At 44.3% G+C, this 15,764-nt stretch overlaps 1 protein-coding gene across 6 annotated transcripts in view; it reads right to left on the bottom strand.

The window, feature by feature from the left end:
* Positions 1-15,764, bottom strand: part of LOC110502839 (C-Jun-amino-terminal kinase-interacting protein 4) — a 55,487-nt gene that overhangs the window by 4,990 nt on the left and 34,733 nt on the right. For 3 of the 6 annotated variants that reach the window (XM_021581170.3, XM_021581171.3, XM_090217394.1), the window contains 14 exons: positions 10,328-10,841; positions 10,031-10,127; positions 9,642-9,778; positions 8,905-8,962; positions 8,334-8,486; positions 8,102-8,150; positions 7,869-7,999; positions 7,275-7,331; positions 3,155-3,334; positions 2,837-2,969; positions 2,626-2,721; positions 909-1,076; positions 619-790; positions 256-471 (listed from right to left, as the gene is read on the bottom strand). In XM_021581170.3, the coding sequence (XP_021436845.1) occupies positions 256-471; positions 619-790; positions 909-1,076; positions 2,626-2,721; positions 2,837-2,969; positions 3,155-3,334; positions 7,275-7,331; positions 7,869-7,999; positions 8,102-8,150; positions 8,334-8,486; positions 8,905-8,962; positions 9,642-9,778; positions 10,031-10,127; positions 10,328-10,841 (2,161 nt within the window). Of the gene's footprint in view, positions 1-255; positions 472-618; positions 791-908; positions 1,077-2,625; positions 2,722-2,836; positions 2,970-3,154; positions 3,335-7,274; positions 7,332-7,868; positions 8,000-8,101; positions 8,151-8,333; positions 8,487-8,904; positions 8,963-9,641; positions 9,779-10,030; positions 10,128-10,327; positions 10,842-11,509; positions 11,579-15,764 lie in introns of all 6 variants that reach the window. The other 3 variants (XM_090217391.1, XM_090217393.1, XM_090217392.1) reach the window with 2 other exon arrangements.

Genomic DNA, 15,764 nt, shown 5'->3' on the forward strand with positions numbered 1-15,764 from the left:
TATAAAGACCTACTTGTTAACCAGTAGACCAACTTGGCTGATAAACATAACATTTTTGTCACTCTGGTCCAATCGGGTCTAGGTTCCATTCGGGTTCCGGTCTGATTGTTCTCGGGTTCGTCCGGGTCCATGACCTCTCGTCTAGCTAGCAAACCCAGCAATCAACCACCTCTGGAACTAGCAAAGTATCCACTAACTCGGCACATCAGTCCAGTGTGACTAGATCAGTAGAAACTTCAGAGGGACGGCTCTTACCTGTGTCGGTCTCATTCTCTGGGCTTGCTGTCTGGGGGGTAGCCACCACCCCCTCAGTAGAGCAGCCAACCACATTGATCCCTGCCAGCACTCCAGCTTCGCCCCCTGAGCCACTACTGGTTGTGCTGGCTTCGAGAGTCCCGCCCTCAGCACTTGACCCCGCCTCCGGGTTATGGGGTACCTCCTCCCCTGCTGGGTAGTCAGTCTCTCTGGCACCTGACACACACGCAAGCACATATACACCCAAGACCACCATATATAAACGTGTACAAACAAACATGTTATGGTTAGCTACAATCAAAATAAATATACGTATTTTGCTGGGTCTTGAGTGCTCATATAAAAACGCACAAACACACAGACCTGGTACGCTGGCCATGCAGAGGACGTGGGAGTTGCAGACTAAGAAGTTCTCCAGGACGTTCCCAGGCTGGTTGGCGTCGATGACGATGACCTTCGTGGTGGCCTGAGTACTGGTACAGATCCAGACCAGAGAGGACAGCTCCTCCTGGTGATGCAGCTCCTTCTCCTGCTCCTACACCACACACACAAGTATTGTATGAGCGTGCCTGTATTGCATGAGCGTGCCTGTATTGTATGAGCGCATGTGTGTGTGTGTGTGCTGGCTGACCATGTGTGTTGTGTACATGTACCTTCAGGTCCTGGTCCAGTTTGTCCAGACTGCTCTGTGATCCTGTCTTCCTGCAACGGCTCTCAGGACCAGGGCTGGTCAGGTCACTGTAGAACACACTGGCTCCTACTATTGACCCCCCGTCACGAGTCTTACCCCCTGACAGGTTCACACCTACAGCACACCACAGCTATGGGAGGGAGACACACAGTTAGCAATATGTCCCTATATATAGAGAGACATACAAGGTAAGAATAGGTGTAGAGATCAGTTTGTGAGCGGAGCTGAGCGGTCCTTTCCTACTGCTCTTCTAAAAACCACTCATCGCTCATAGGAAGAGAAACTGCTGCTCCAAATTCGCTCCATTCATTAAAAATCACAATTGAACCAAAACCCATCTATTTTTGTGACTACCCAGACCTACCATTTTGTTTTGAAGTATTGAAACCAAATCATATGACCTGAAGGAAAAGTATTTGAATAAACATGAAAAGATGAATGTAAGAAGCGCTCATCATTTCAAATAGGCTACATGTCATATTAAACAGCATATAAACAATCTAAATAGATCAGGAGCCAGACAGGGAGCCTAAGAAGGAACAAAATTGAATTACTTAGCCTATATTATTTAAAACATGTCAAGGCTATAGGCTACAAAGAAATACATTGTGAAGCATTAGCGAGCGCTACACCAGACTGGCAGGGACATTAAGTGCTCAGCATTTGAAAACAACATTTTGTTGTATTTGTTAGGTTCTGACAAACAGAGTGAAAAACTAACAGACAACTAATCAAAGCTTAAACCAAGTTTATTCACCAACTGGGTCAAACAGCTGAAAAGACAAAGATATGTCTCCCCCAGCACAAGCATTTATACCCTCCTTTAGGCAGAGTCTCCTCCTTGCACCTCTAAACACCACATCTTTGTTGTCAGGCATGTTAAGTTACGTGTAATAATACATTTAAAAAAAAAAGTTCCTTCTCCCTTCATCTGACCTGAGTCCACATTCCTCACAAATCCATAGCTATCCAACTTTATCAGTGACCGCAACCAAGTGATTTCCTTTTCCCTTACGTAACTCTCCAGACCCATACTTCTTATCCACCCTCCATTGATCCCACCATATACATTCCTCATAAAACAACCCTATCAAAACAGATAAATCTCCTTGAAAGAGGTAATAGAGGTAATATGAGGTAATATGCCTGGCCTATTGGGATAAAATCAATGATGGCCTATTGTATAGATAATAGAACAAAAATCAACAAAAAACTTAGAGAGATCTGATTTTTAGTTTATAAATACTTTGCAACAATGACACAGCTAGCTACTCACCTCGTTCCTTTCTGTTAGTATGTAACGTACTAAGTACTTTCGGGATACCAGTCTTTCCTGACCCCATAATGATTCTTTAGTTGTGGACACTACATTACCACACGCCCTGCCCTCTCTTGTGCTTGGACCTTTTCATCTTTGTAAATCACCTGATTTTGCACCTGTGTGCTTTATCAGTTTCTTTATGAAAATATTTAGCATACTAGATGACAGAAACTAAAGCAAGGGCTATTAGCAGCACACAAATAAACTGCAAATGCATGCTGGGCATGGCCTGAGCTTGTGAAGTGAGCGCTACTGGAGCGGGCGAGAAGGCCGAAGCGCCATCCTTTGGGAAACTCACTCCACGCTCCAGTCAAATTGGGCACGCTCCGCTCTAGCTCACATACTCTGGTATACACACCTTCATGGTAGCATCTTTCTCATCCAGTGGTCGGAGGTAGACCGGTACAGGTAGATTCTTCATCTTGTTCTCTGACGTCTGACCACCGTTGGCCACCTGTAAAATAAAATTGTGTGGTCAAAATACCTGGAGTTGCTTAACCTAACGTAACCTACAGCCCGTATATTAAAAGTCAGCCATATTAAGTAATCCACAAAGAGACTTGAACTACCTTGAATTTCTGTGGCAGGCTCCACCCATAGGCCTGTACCCGGCCATCCTCTTCCTTCTCAACGTGGGCTTTCACCTGTCTGTACTGGGCTCTCTTCTGCTCCCTACGAGACACCATGTTGCCCGCCTCAGACCTGAACGGGGGGATGCATAAAAAAAAAACTCCCATCTATTCTGGACACACAATCTGGCATAGATAGATAAATAAACAGAATAGATGGGGGCATGGAGGTGGGGCCAAAGTAGGATTAAATCCTTGATGAGTGAAAGGCTGCATTAATAATTGGGTGGATCATGAGTAGATGTCTCCAACACTCACTCCTCATTGAGGAAGTCGAAGGCCTTGCTCTTGTCACTGGGTAGCTGTTGCAGTGCTGCGCTCCTCTTCTTCACGGAGGGCTGGACCTGGGACGAGGGGGCGTTGTACTTCACATTGACTGGAGCCGCCTCCGCCGGCTTCTTAGCTGCTCCACCACTTGAACTGAACAACCGGCTGAAACTGGAGGACGGAGGGAGGGATGGAGAGAGGGAAACAGGGATGGAGGGAGGAAGAAGGTAGAAAGAAAGAGCAGACAGAGACACATATAGAGGGGTGGACAAAGCAGCAGCGGCAGGGTTTAAGGGATAAATATTCAAATCAAGGGTTGATTTACACCCCCCCCACCCCCAAGACAACACCAACAACCAAAAGGAGGGTTTAACAGCGAGCCAGTCTCCACTCAGCAATTTTACAGGGGTTGGGAGAGCAGGGAATGCATTGGTTAATACTGTAACATGAACCCGGCAGTTAGTATGTCAACACAGAACACAACAAAAGTTACAAACTATTACTGCTAATCCCAGCTGTAGACAACGCTTGTTAAGTAAGAGTGAGATGATAAGGCTAGATCCAAAAATATCAGGATTCTTTCTGTTTAAGATCAAATATCTACAGTCCATCAGGTCAAAACATAGACTATGACCCTCTCCATATAGCAGAAAATAGCCTTCCCTTTTGGTAACAACCTCAGTCTGTCAATTCAGAAATCTGTCCAATCACAGATGGCATACTGCACCTGAAACTGGAATACAACCATCTATTCCACCGTATGCCCAGTTTCTCATCACAACCCCATCACACACACCCTCCCACATCCCAACAAACCTCCTGCACACATATGACAAACAACAACAACCACAGGCATGATAACAGAGACAGAGGGACCAGAGGGCAACAGGAAAGACAAGGGATTTCTTCATCAATAAACATGCATTTACATTTGTTCACGCACACACCGCCTCTTCAACAAATAAATGCTTTACCCTCTGCCTAAAATATAAGTAAATTATTAGTCAGATGCATTACACCCCTCTCCAACAATACATGTAATTCATAAATTAACCACACACCATAGCCATTCCTACTGAAACTCAACAGGGAGAGCATGTATTGGGAAATGGCTATTTACAAGACATTTAAGTTAAATACATTTCATATGCATACTAGGTAGGTGAATCGTATTCAAAACTTTTGACAAAGAGGATAAGTGTTGGTTTTCCTTAGGAGTTTTCAAAAAATGTGAGCTCACTCCGACTTTAAATGAAAACAAAATGTCACTTGAAGTAAAAAGCCATTCCCTGATCAGGCAGGCACTCCCTGCATGTTTTGTTAATGTTGTTTGTTAAAAACCAGATTCAAGAAGACACTTAGCATGGCAAAGGTTTACCTACACGCTGGAGATCAAAACGCGATGTAAAAAAAACATATAATAAAGACAAAATTGAAAACAAAAAGGGGAAAACAGAATCAATGATGGTCAACAATCATCGTAGTCACTTTAGCTTCAGGTATGGTATGACACCTCTGAGATGAGGAGTGTACAGAGAAATACAAAGAGAACACAAAAAAGCAGAGACAAAAAAGAAAAGAGTAAAGAAAATTAGATAGAAAGGAGTGGTAGTAGAAAAAGGAGTGGTAGTAGAAAAAGGAGGGGTGGTGAAAAAAGAGGGGTAGTAGAAAAAGGAGTGGTAGTAGAAAAAGGAGTGGTAGTAGAAAAAGGAGTGGTAGTAGAAAAAGGAGTGGTAGTAGAAAAAGGAGTGGTAGTAGAAAAAGGAGTGGTAGTAGAAAAAGGAGTGGTAGTAGAAAAAGGAGTGGTAGTAGAAAAAGGAGTGGTAGTAGGAAAAAGGAGTGGTAGTAGAAAAAAGGAGTGGTAGTAGAAAAAGGGAGTGGTAGTAGAAAAAGGGAGTGGTAGTAGAAAAAGGGAGTGGTAGTAGAAAAAGGGAGTGGTAGTAGAAAAAGGAGTGGTAGTAGAAAAAGGAGTGGTAGTAGAAAAAGGAGGGGTAGTAGAAAAAGGAGGGGTAGTAGAAAAAGGAGGGGTAGTAGAAAAAGGAGGGGTAGTAGAAAAAGGAGGGGTAGTAGAAAAAGGAGGGGTAGTAGAAAAAGGAGGGGTAGTAGAAAAAGGAGGAGTAGTAGAAAAAGGAGTGGTAGTAGAAAAAGGAGGGTAGTAGAAAAAGGAGGGGTAGGTGAAAAAGGAGGGGCGGTAGAAAAAGGAGGGGCAGTAGAAAAAGGAGTGGTAGTAGAAAAAGGAGTGGTAGTAGAAAAAGGAGTGGTAGTAGAAAAAGGAGTGGTAGTAGAAAAAGGAGGGGTAGTAGAAAAAGGAGGGGTAGTAGAAAAAGGAGGGGTAGTAGAAAAGGGAGTGGTAGTAGAAAAGGAGTGGTAGTAGAAAAGGGAGTGGTAGTAGAAAAAGGAGTGGTAGTAGAAAAAGGAGTGGTAGTAGAAAAAGGAGGGGTAGTAGAAAAAGGAGGGGTAGTAGAAAAAGGAGGGGTAGTAGAAAAGGGAGTGGTAGTAGAAAAAGGAGGGGTAGTAGAAAAGGGAGTGGTAGTAGAAAAAGGAGTGGTAGTAGAAAAAGGAGTGGTAGTAGAAAAAGGAGTGGTAGTAGAAAAAGGAGGGGTAGTAGAAAAGGGAGTGGTAGTAGAAAAAGGAGGGGTAGTAGAAAAAGGAGGGGTAGTAGAAAAGGGAGTGGTAGTAGAAAAAGGAGGGGTAGTAGAAAAGGGAGTGGTAGTAGAAAAAGGAGTGGTAGTAGAAAAAGGAGGGGTAGTAGAAAAAGGAGGGGTAGTAGAAAAGGGAGTGGTAGTAGAAAAAGGAGGGGTAGTAGAAAAGGGAGTGGTAGTAGAAAAAGGAGTGGTAGTAGAAAAAGGAGGGGTAGTAGAAAAGGGAGTGGTAGTAGAAAAAGGAGGGGTAGTAGAAAAGGGAGTGGTAGTAGAAAAAGGAGGGGTGGTGAAAAAGGAGGGGTGGTGAAAAAGGAGTGGTAGTAGAAAAAGGAGGTGTAGTAGAAAAAGGAGTGGTAGTAGAAAAAGGAGGGGTAGTAGAAAAAGGAGGGGTAGTAGAAAAGGGAGTGGTAGTAGAAAAAGGAGGGGTGGTGAAAAAGGAGGGGTGGTGAAAAAGGAGTGGTAGTAGAAAAAGGAGTGGTAGTAGAAAAAGGAGTGGTAGTAGAAAAAGGAGGGGTAGTAGAAAAAGGAGGGGTAGTAGAAAAAGGAGTGGTAGTAGAAAAAGGAGTGGTAGTAGAAAAAGGAGGGGTAGTAGAAAAGGGAGTGGTAGTAGAAAAAGGAGGGGTGGTGAAAAAGGAGGGGTAGTACAAAAAGGAGGGGTAGTAGAAAAAGGAGGGGTAGTAGAAAAAGGAGGGGTAGTAGAAAAAGGAGGGGTGGTGAAAAAGGAGGGGTAGTAGAAAAAGGAGGGGTAGTAGAAAAAGGAGGGGTGAAAAAGGAGGGGTGAAAAAGGAGGGGTAGTAGAAAAAGGAGGGGTAGTAGAAAAAGGAGGGGTGAAAAAGGAGGGGTAGTAGAAAAAGGAGGGGTAGTAGAAAAAGGAGGGGTAGTAGAAAAAGGAGGGGTAGTAGAAAAAGGAGGGGTGGTAGAAAAAGGAGGGGTAGTAGAAAAAGGAGGGGTAGTAGAAAAAGGAGGGGTAGTAGAAAAAGGAGTGGTAGTAGAAAAAGGAGTGAAGTGGTAGTAGAAAAAGGAGTGAAGTGGTAGTAGGAAAGGAGTGAAGTGGTAGTAGGAAAGGAGTGAAGTGGTAGTAGGAAAGGAGTGAAGTGGTAGTAGGAAAGGAATGGAGTGGTAGTAGGAAAGGAATGGAGTGGTAGTAGGAAAGGAGTGAAGTGGTAGTAGGAAAGGAGTGAAGTGGTAGTAGGAAAGGAGTGAAGTGGTAGTAGGAAAGGAGTGAAGTGGTAGTAGGAAAGGAGTGAAGTGGTAGTAGGAAAGGAGTGAAGTGGTAGTAGGAAAGGAGTGAAGTGGTAGTAGGAAAGGAGTGAAGTGGTAGTAGGAAAGGAGTGAAGTGGTAGTAGGAAAGGAGTGAAGTGGTAGTAGGAAAGGAGTGAAGTGGTAGTAGGAAAGGAGTGAAGTGGTAGTAGGAAAGGAATGGAGTGGTAGTAGGAAAGGAGTGATGGTGAAAAAGGAGGGAATCTTACAACTGCCAGATGCTGGATTTCTTCTTGTCTGCGGTGGCAGGGTTCTCTCTAGATGCTCTGAGGGAAGATAACAACATATTTCATGGAGTCATCACTATTCAGCTGAGACAAAAACGATCTTGTTCCTCAACTAGCTAGAGTCGCCAAAGACGGAACGCACTAGAAGGGGTGCATGTTTATCAATAAGAACAATGTGTGGGTGGAACACAGAAGACAAAAACTCCTAAATATGCACCACTTTGTTTTGGAGTAGCTCAGCTTTAAAAGGCGCTGCTTGGTCAATCCGATGTCTGCATTGGCGGTCATGCGGCCTCTGCAGAAGTCAGAGCAGAGCAGTGCAGAGGTTTTGAGCAGAGCTGTCATCAAGTGAGTGTATGATTATACAGGACCTCCAGCCGCCACCTACCGTCAACCAATCCTGTCAATGTGGAGCTATACGGAGCCCTCCGCATTGTTACAAAATTTGGGAGGCCCACAGTGGCACTAAATTTGGCCTCCGCAACTGCGTCACATCATCTATACGAAGCCTTTTTGAATCAAGCATAAATTGGCTCTTAGTTACAAGACTCCCCTCCTCCCTCCCCCTCTTCTCACCGTATCATCTCTGTCCATCGTACAGCTTCCTGTAGCTCCATCAGTCTCTCCTTGTACTGGTTCCTCTCCATGAGGACTCTGGCCATCTCTACCCTGGTGAACCTCTTCCTCTGAGCCGTGGGAACATCTGCCTGCCAGGAGTGGTATCAGCACCCTCATTAGACACTTCCACAAACAACTCACACACACACAAACAACTCACACACACAAACAACTCACACACACAAACTCACATCTTCCTCACTCTTGGTCTTCACTTTGTCTTCCTCTGCCACCCGAACCCTAAGAGAGAGAAACACACCATGTGATGAACACACATCGGGGGGACACATACCGGAGATGAACACACACACCAGACACACACATGCTTGAGATGAACACACACAGGAGATGCCTGGGGATCCCATATTAATCTCAACAGGGGAACGAACAGACAGAGAGAAGGAAGGCAGAGTAAAGACTGACCTCCTGAGTTCCTCCTCTAGCTCCTTGTTCTTCTCCTCCAGTCTGGTCTTGGCCTGAGTCACAGCCTCCAGCTCTCCCTGCAACACCTCCTTCTCACACGACAGCTCATCTACACGCGCTATCAGGTCATTCTTCACCACATTCAACGCATTTCTGACACAACCGTGAGGACAGAGATTAGTCAGCATGATCATTAGGCCCTACACCAACTTTCTCTGGGCCACTGTTTCTGCATCCTGGTCCTGGGGACACAAAGAGGTGCACATTTCTGTTTTTGTCCTAGCATTACACACCTGATTCCACTAATCAACTCATAATCAAAACTTTGATTAATGGAATTGGGTGTTTAGTTCTAGGACAAAAACAGAAATGTGCACCTCTGATTCCAGGACCAGGATTCAGAAACACTGCGCTAGGTGAACTCTTTGACGAAAGCTAAATCCCTCTGTGAACAGAAGGTGGCAGTAGTGGGAATTTACTACACAACGTGGGACATTCTTGCTCTGGCAAATTAATAATGTTCCATTGATTTCTTGAGCATGGATGCAGGTGATTTGAAAACACGCCTTACTTGGTCTCCAGCAGCTGAGTGTTCTCATGGATGAGGTGCTCCACTTCACGACCCATACCTTCGAGGAAAAGGAGGGATGAAAAGGAAACATTTTTAATAAGAAATGGGAATTCCTCCAGTCTAAAATGGAACGATATAAAACAACATGATACACACATTCCTTCAGTCTTACCAAGAAAGTTAAGGTCTGAGTCTGACACCCATGCTGGCAATGTGAGGTAGAAAACAAAACTGATTAACTTGACAAGATCGTCTTACAGCACAACTTGACTCTATGGGGACTCCACCAGGTCAATATACAGCCTAAAGAACACCTAACCTACAACCTCACAAAAAGGGAGCCCCACTGTATATTTTAGTCATAGTTTGGAAGCTAAAAAGGGAGAACTAGGGAGAGGGTGATGAGTGATAAGGGAGAAAATGCAAGGGGTGTGAATGGAATGGTTGATACACACCAGAAAACTCATCTGAAGAGAAGAACCAGGAAAATATGAAATAATGAGATGAAGTATGCAGTATGGAAATAAAGTTAATGTGAAAGGGGAGAAATAGCAAATATTTTCTGTAGAAAGGGGAGTCCATCCTAGTATATATGGCAAGTACACACAAGTGCCAGTCAAGTTTTTGCCATTCATTTGGGACTGAGGTAAAGTTTTCCAGATTTACCCAGGGTGTGGGTATGAGATGATGGTCTTGGAATAGGTAAGTGGCAAGTGTCTACAGGGGTCGTGTCTTACCGAGCAGGTCGGCCCCCTCGTCCATGTCTGCTATGTCTACTTCCATGTCGGGTCCTGCCGAGGACAGCTCCGCAAACAAAGACTCTGTGTTCCTGTCGAACGCCATGTTTTCTATACCTACTCCTTTAGAAGGAGTACTGGAGAGAGGGATGGGAGGAGGGAGGTGGAACGGGGAGAGATGGATCGGGGGAGGGAGAGAGCGGGAGGTCATCTGAGTGACCACAGCTTCAATACACTGCATCATGAAATAAAGTGTTTGTTTTCATATCCGGCTGCAAGGACCAAGCTGGAAGCGATTGTCTGTACAGTTTGACAGATAAATGATGATTGTATGTTCAGGATAGAGATGCAGAGATGGAGATAGAAACACTAGTTCCTGTTGACCCTACCTGGCGTCTTTGTAGCCACTGAGGTCCATGTCCAGTTCAGGAGTGGACTCTATGATGGACTGCACCTCTGATGACTTAGTGTTATCATCTTCTGCGTCTGTAGAGGAGATGGAATAACATGTTAGAGTACTAACCTTCTGGGACAAATGGGTACATTTGACATGGTGAATACAGTGGTGAGGCCAATGTGATGCCAAACACATTTTAGTAGGTTTTCTAATGTAACAAAATCCAAGTCCCCCAACATAGCCAATCCCCATGTTATCTCAGTTTATGCCCTGGAGCTACAGTACTGACCTGTGAGAGGTCCTGACCCTCCTCTGACTCCTGCTCCTCTCAGCTCAGAGTCCTGTCCCTCCTGTACTGTGGTGTTCTTACTGCTGATGTTCTCTGGCTTCCTGTCACTTCTGTCCAGGTTCCTGTTCAGACCCTCGCTCAGTTCCTCTAACTCTTCCTGGTGGGGCGTGCCCACAGATGCCATGGCAACATCAGACGCAGAAGTAGACATGGGAGTGGCCGACATAGACCCGCCCCCTTGACTGGACATTGGGGAGACAGATATGGAGCCGCCGCTTTGCGTGGACATTGGGGTAACCGACTTTGAGTCCACCCCTTGAGATGAAATAGGGGTACTGGATTTGGACTCTTCTTGAGAAGACATCAGGGTGGCCGATTTAGAGCCACCTTGCTGCGAGGACATTTTGGAGCCTGCTCCTTGGCTGGACATAGGGGTCCCCGACTTGGAGGCCCCTTTAGGAGACATAGGTGGGTTGGACTTGGAGCCTCCACGGTTAGCATTTGACATCTCATCCTACCGAAGAGAAAGAGGAAGAATAAATTAAATAATGACAGATGGTCATTCTCAAGTAGGCTTCTTTCTCTCAAAAAGGAATAAGCATATTTGAAAAAAAGTTAGCCAATGCAACAAAACCATTAATGCTCAGTCAAAAGGCAATGGTATAAAGGCAATGGTATAAAAGTGCATAAAACAAAAACAAGAAAACTAAATGCAGTTTAAACCAACCAGAAAAACATCTAAATTCAAATCAAAGTCGTTAGATCACAGTTAGAAAACAAAACAAACATGTTGTAGTATATTCTACAGCTACGGCTAGTTGATTGGGTTGAAGTACAGCTGGTGCTCTCTATGCATTAGTAATCCTAGCAAGCCGTCTGAACCCCTGAAAGACTGCGATGCATCTGAAATGGCACCCTACTCCCTATATAGTGCACTACTTTTGGTCAGAGCCCCATAGGGCTGAAAGTAATGCACTACATAGGGAATAGGGATCATTTAAGATTCAGCCCCACGGTCACACCCCGGTCCAGGTGAGGAACCCGCTTGGGTTGCATGCAGCTGGCAATGTACTATGATCTATGGTGGCATAAAGGCTAGATTACGCTTTTATGAGACAACGTCGTATTCGTCGTCAACAACACAGCAATTACAGGCCATAAAAACAACGCGGTAGTTTGGACCTGGTTCTGTTTAGCCTGCTGATTGGCCGAAAGCCTCTGCCATCTGCTTGGGGAGTATGGCGCCCCCAACTGGTTAAGAGAAAAATGACAACAAAGGCCTGTTTATAGCCGCAATCACAACTGGCCACAATCAAAACACAGAGGTATAAAGATTACAAAGGGGGGGCAATCAGAAGAGATAGAACAACAGATTTATGTTGAAACAAGATTATTGCAAAGTCTTTAAGTATCTATCGATATTTACACACTGAACAAAAATAAAATGCAACATGTTTCATGAGCTGAAATAAACATTTATTTACAGCCCTATTGGTGAGCATTTCTCCTGTGCCAAGATAATTCATCCACCTGACAGGTCTGGCATATCAAGAAGCTGATTAAACAGCATGATCATTATACAGGTGCAACTTGTGTTGTGGACAATGAAAGGCCACTTTAAAATGTGCAGTTTTGTCACAACACAATGCCACAGATGTCAAAACGCCACAAGTTGAGGGAGATTGCAATTGGCATGCTGGCTGCAGGAATATCCACCAGAGCTGCTGCCAGAGAAATAAATGTTAATTTCTCTACCATAAACTGCCTCCAATGTAATTTTAGAGAATTTGGCAGTATATCCAACCGGCCTCACAATCACAGCTCCCAAGTGGGTGGGCCTATGCCCTCCAAGGCCCACCCATGGCTGCACCCCTGCCCAGTCATGTCAAATCCATAGATTAAGGCCTAATTAATTTATTTCAATTGACTGATTTCCTTATATGAACTGTAACTCAGTAAAATCTTTTAAATTGTTGCAGTTCAACTCATCCCAAACGGGTTGAGGTCGGGTGATTGTGGAGGCCAGGTCATCTGATGCAGCTCTCCATCCCACTCCTTCTTGGTCAAATAGCCCTTACAAAGCCTGGAGGTGTGTTGGGTCATTGTCCTGTTGAAAAACAAATGATTGGCCCACAAAGCACATGGGAAGGCGTATCACTGCAGAATGCTGTGGTAGCCATGCTGGTTAAGTGTGCCTTGAATTCTAAATAATTAACAGACAGTGTTACCAGCAAAGCACCACCACACCACCTCCATGCTTCACGGTGGGAACCACACACGAGGAGATCATCCGGTCACCTAATCTGCATCTCACAATGACACGGCTGTTGGAACCCAAAATCAAAAATGTGGAGTCAGACCAAAATGACAGATTTCCACTGGTCTAATGTCCATCGCTCGTGTTTCTTGTCCCAAGCAAGTCTCCTCTGCTTATTAGTGTCCTTTAGTAGTGGTTTCCTTGCAGCAATTTGACCATGAAGGCCTGATTCACGCAGTCTCCTCTGAACAGTAGAGATGTTTCTGTTACTTGAACTCTGTGAAGCATTTATTTGGGCTGTAATCTGAGGTGCAGTTAACTCTAATGAACTTATCTTCTGCAGCAGAAGTAACTCTGGCGGTCCTCATGAGAGCCAGTTTCATCATAGCACTTGATGGTTTTTGCAACTGCACTTGAAATTTAACGGATTGACTGAACTTCATGTCTTAAAGTAATGATGGACTGTCGTTTCTCTTTGCTTATTTGAGCATTTCTTACCATAATATGGACTTGGTCTTTTACCAATAGTATACTACCCCTACCTTGTCACAACACAACTGATTGGCTCAAATGCATTAAGAAAGAAATTCCACAAATTAACTTTTACCAAGGCATACCTGTTGAAACCTGCCGTTTCCAGGTTCCATTACAGGCTCAAAATGGCCAGAAACAAAGGACTCTCTTCAGCAACTCGTCAGTCTTTTCGTGTTCTGAGAAATTAAGGCTATTCCATGCGAGAAATTGCCAGTTTGAGAAACGGACTCCTCACAAGTCCTCAACTGAAGATCTCGTACAACGCTGTGTACTACTCCCTTCACAGAACAGCGCAAACTGGCCCTAACCAGAACAGAAAGAGGAGTGGGAGGCCTGAGCAAGAGGACAAGTACATTAGAGTGTCTAGTTTGGGATACAGATGCCTCACAAGTCCTCAACTGGCAGCTTAATTAAATAGTACCCGTAAAACACCAGTCTCAACGTCAACAGTGAAGAGGCGACTCCGGGATGCTGGCCTTCTAGGCAGAGTTGCAAAGAAAAAGCCATATCTCAGACTGGCCAATAAAAAGAAAAGATTAAGATGGGCAAAATAAACAGACACTGGACAGAAAAACAATGCCTAGAAGGCGAGCATCTTGGCAATTTCTCACATGGAATAGCCCTCATTTCTCAGAGCAAGAAAAGACTGACGAGTTCAGAAGAAAAGTATTTGTTTCTGGCCATTTTGATCCTGTAAATCGAACCCACAAATGCTGATGCTCCAGATACTCAACCAGTCTAAAGTAGTACAGTTTTATTGCTTCTTTAAATCAGCACAACAGTTTTCAGCTGTGCTAACATAATTGCAAAAGGGTTTTCTAATGATCAACTTGAATTAGCAAACACAACGTGCCATTGGAACACAGGAGTGATGGTTGCTGATAATGGGCTGCTGTACACCTACAGTTGAAATACACTTAGGTTGGAGTCATAACTTTTTCAACCACTCCACAAACATCTACTTTGTGCATGACACAAGTAATTTTTCCAACAATTGTTTACAGACAGATTATTTCACTTATAATTCCAGTGGGTCAGAAGTGTACATAGTCAACTTAGTCTATCTTTTTAAACAGCTTTGGAAATTCCAGAAAATTATGTCATGGCTTTAGAAGCTTCTCATAGGCTAATTGACAATTTGAGTCAATTGGTGGTGTACCTGTGGATGTATTTCAAGGCCTACCTTTAAACTCAGTGCCTCTTTGCTTGACATCATGGGAAAATCTAAAGAAATCAGCCAAGACCTCAGAAAACAAATTATAGACCTCCACAAGTCTGGTTCATCCTTGGGAGCAATATCCAAACACCTGAAGGTACCACATTCATCTGTACAAACAATAGTGCGCAAGAATAAACACTATGAGACTACGCAGCCGTCATACCACTCAGAAAGGGAGACGCATTCTGTCTCCTAGAGATGAACGTACTTTGGTGCGAAAAGTGCAAATCAATCCCAGAACAACAGCAAAGGACCTTGTGAAGATGCTGGAGGAAACAGCTGATCATCCTCTCAGTGTAACAACACCTGCACAGGATCGGCACATCCGAACATCACAGCTGCGGGACAGGTACAGGATGGCAACAACTGCCCTAGTTCCACCAGGAATGCACAATGCCCCCATCAGTGCTCAGACTGTCCGCAATAGACAGAGAGGCTGGACTGAGGGCTTGTAGGCCTGTCGTAAGGCAGGTCCACACCAGACATCACTGGCAACAACGTCGCCTATGGGTACAAACCCACCGCCGCTGGACCAGACAGGACTGGCAAAAAGTGCTCTTCACTGACGAGTCTGGATTTTGTCTCACCAGGGGTGATGGTCGGATTTGTGTTTATCGTTGAAGGAATGAGCGTTACACGAGGCCTGTACTCTGGAACAGGATCGATTTGGAGGTGGAGGGTCCGTCATGGTCTGGGGCGGTGTGTCACAGCATCATCGGACTGAGCTTGTTGTCATTTCAGGCAATCTCAACGCTGTGCATTATAGGGAAGACATCCTCCTCCCTCATGTGGTACCCTTCCTGCAGGCTCATCCTGACATGACCCTCCAGCATGACATACAAATATTTACACATGTTCAGTTTGCTGAAAATAAACGCAGTTGACAGTGAGAAGACGTTTCTTTTTTGCTGAGTTTATATATAGATGTATACACACACGTACAGTTGAAGTCGGAAGTTTACATACACCTTAGCCAAATACATTTAAACTCAGTTTTTCACAATTCACAAAATTCCATCTTATTTTAAGAATGTGAAATGTCAGAATAATAGTAGAGAGAATTATTTATTTCAGCTTTTATTTCTTTCATCACATTCCCAGTGGGTCAGAAGTTTACATACACACACTCAATTAGTATTTGGTAGCATTGCCTTGAAATTGTTTAACTTGAGTCAAACGTTTTGGGTAGCCTTCCAGAAGCTTCCCACAATAAGTTGGGTGAATTTTGGCTCATTCCTCCTGACAGAGCTGGTGTAACAGAGTCGGGTTTGTAGGCCTCCTTGCTCGCACATGCTTTTTCAGTTCTGCCCACAAATGTTCTATAGGATTGAGGTCAGGGATTTATGATGGCCACTCCAATACCTTGACTTCGTTGGATGGTCATTATGGCCAAACAGTTCAATTTTTATTTCATCAGACCAGAGAAC

Source organism: Oncorhynchus mykiss, chromosome 23 (genome assembly GCF_057628025.1).
Source record: "Oncorhynchus mykiss isolate SJ-2025 chromosome 23, ASM5762802v1, whole genome shotgun sequence".
NCBI lineage: Eukaryota > Metazoa > Chordata > Actinopteri > Salmoniformes > Salmonidae > Oncorhynchus > Oncorhynchus mykiss.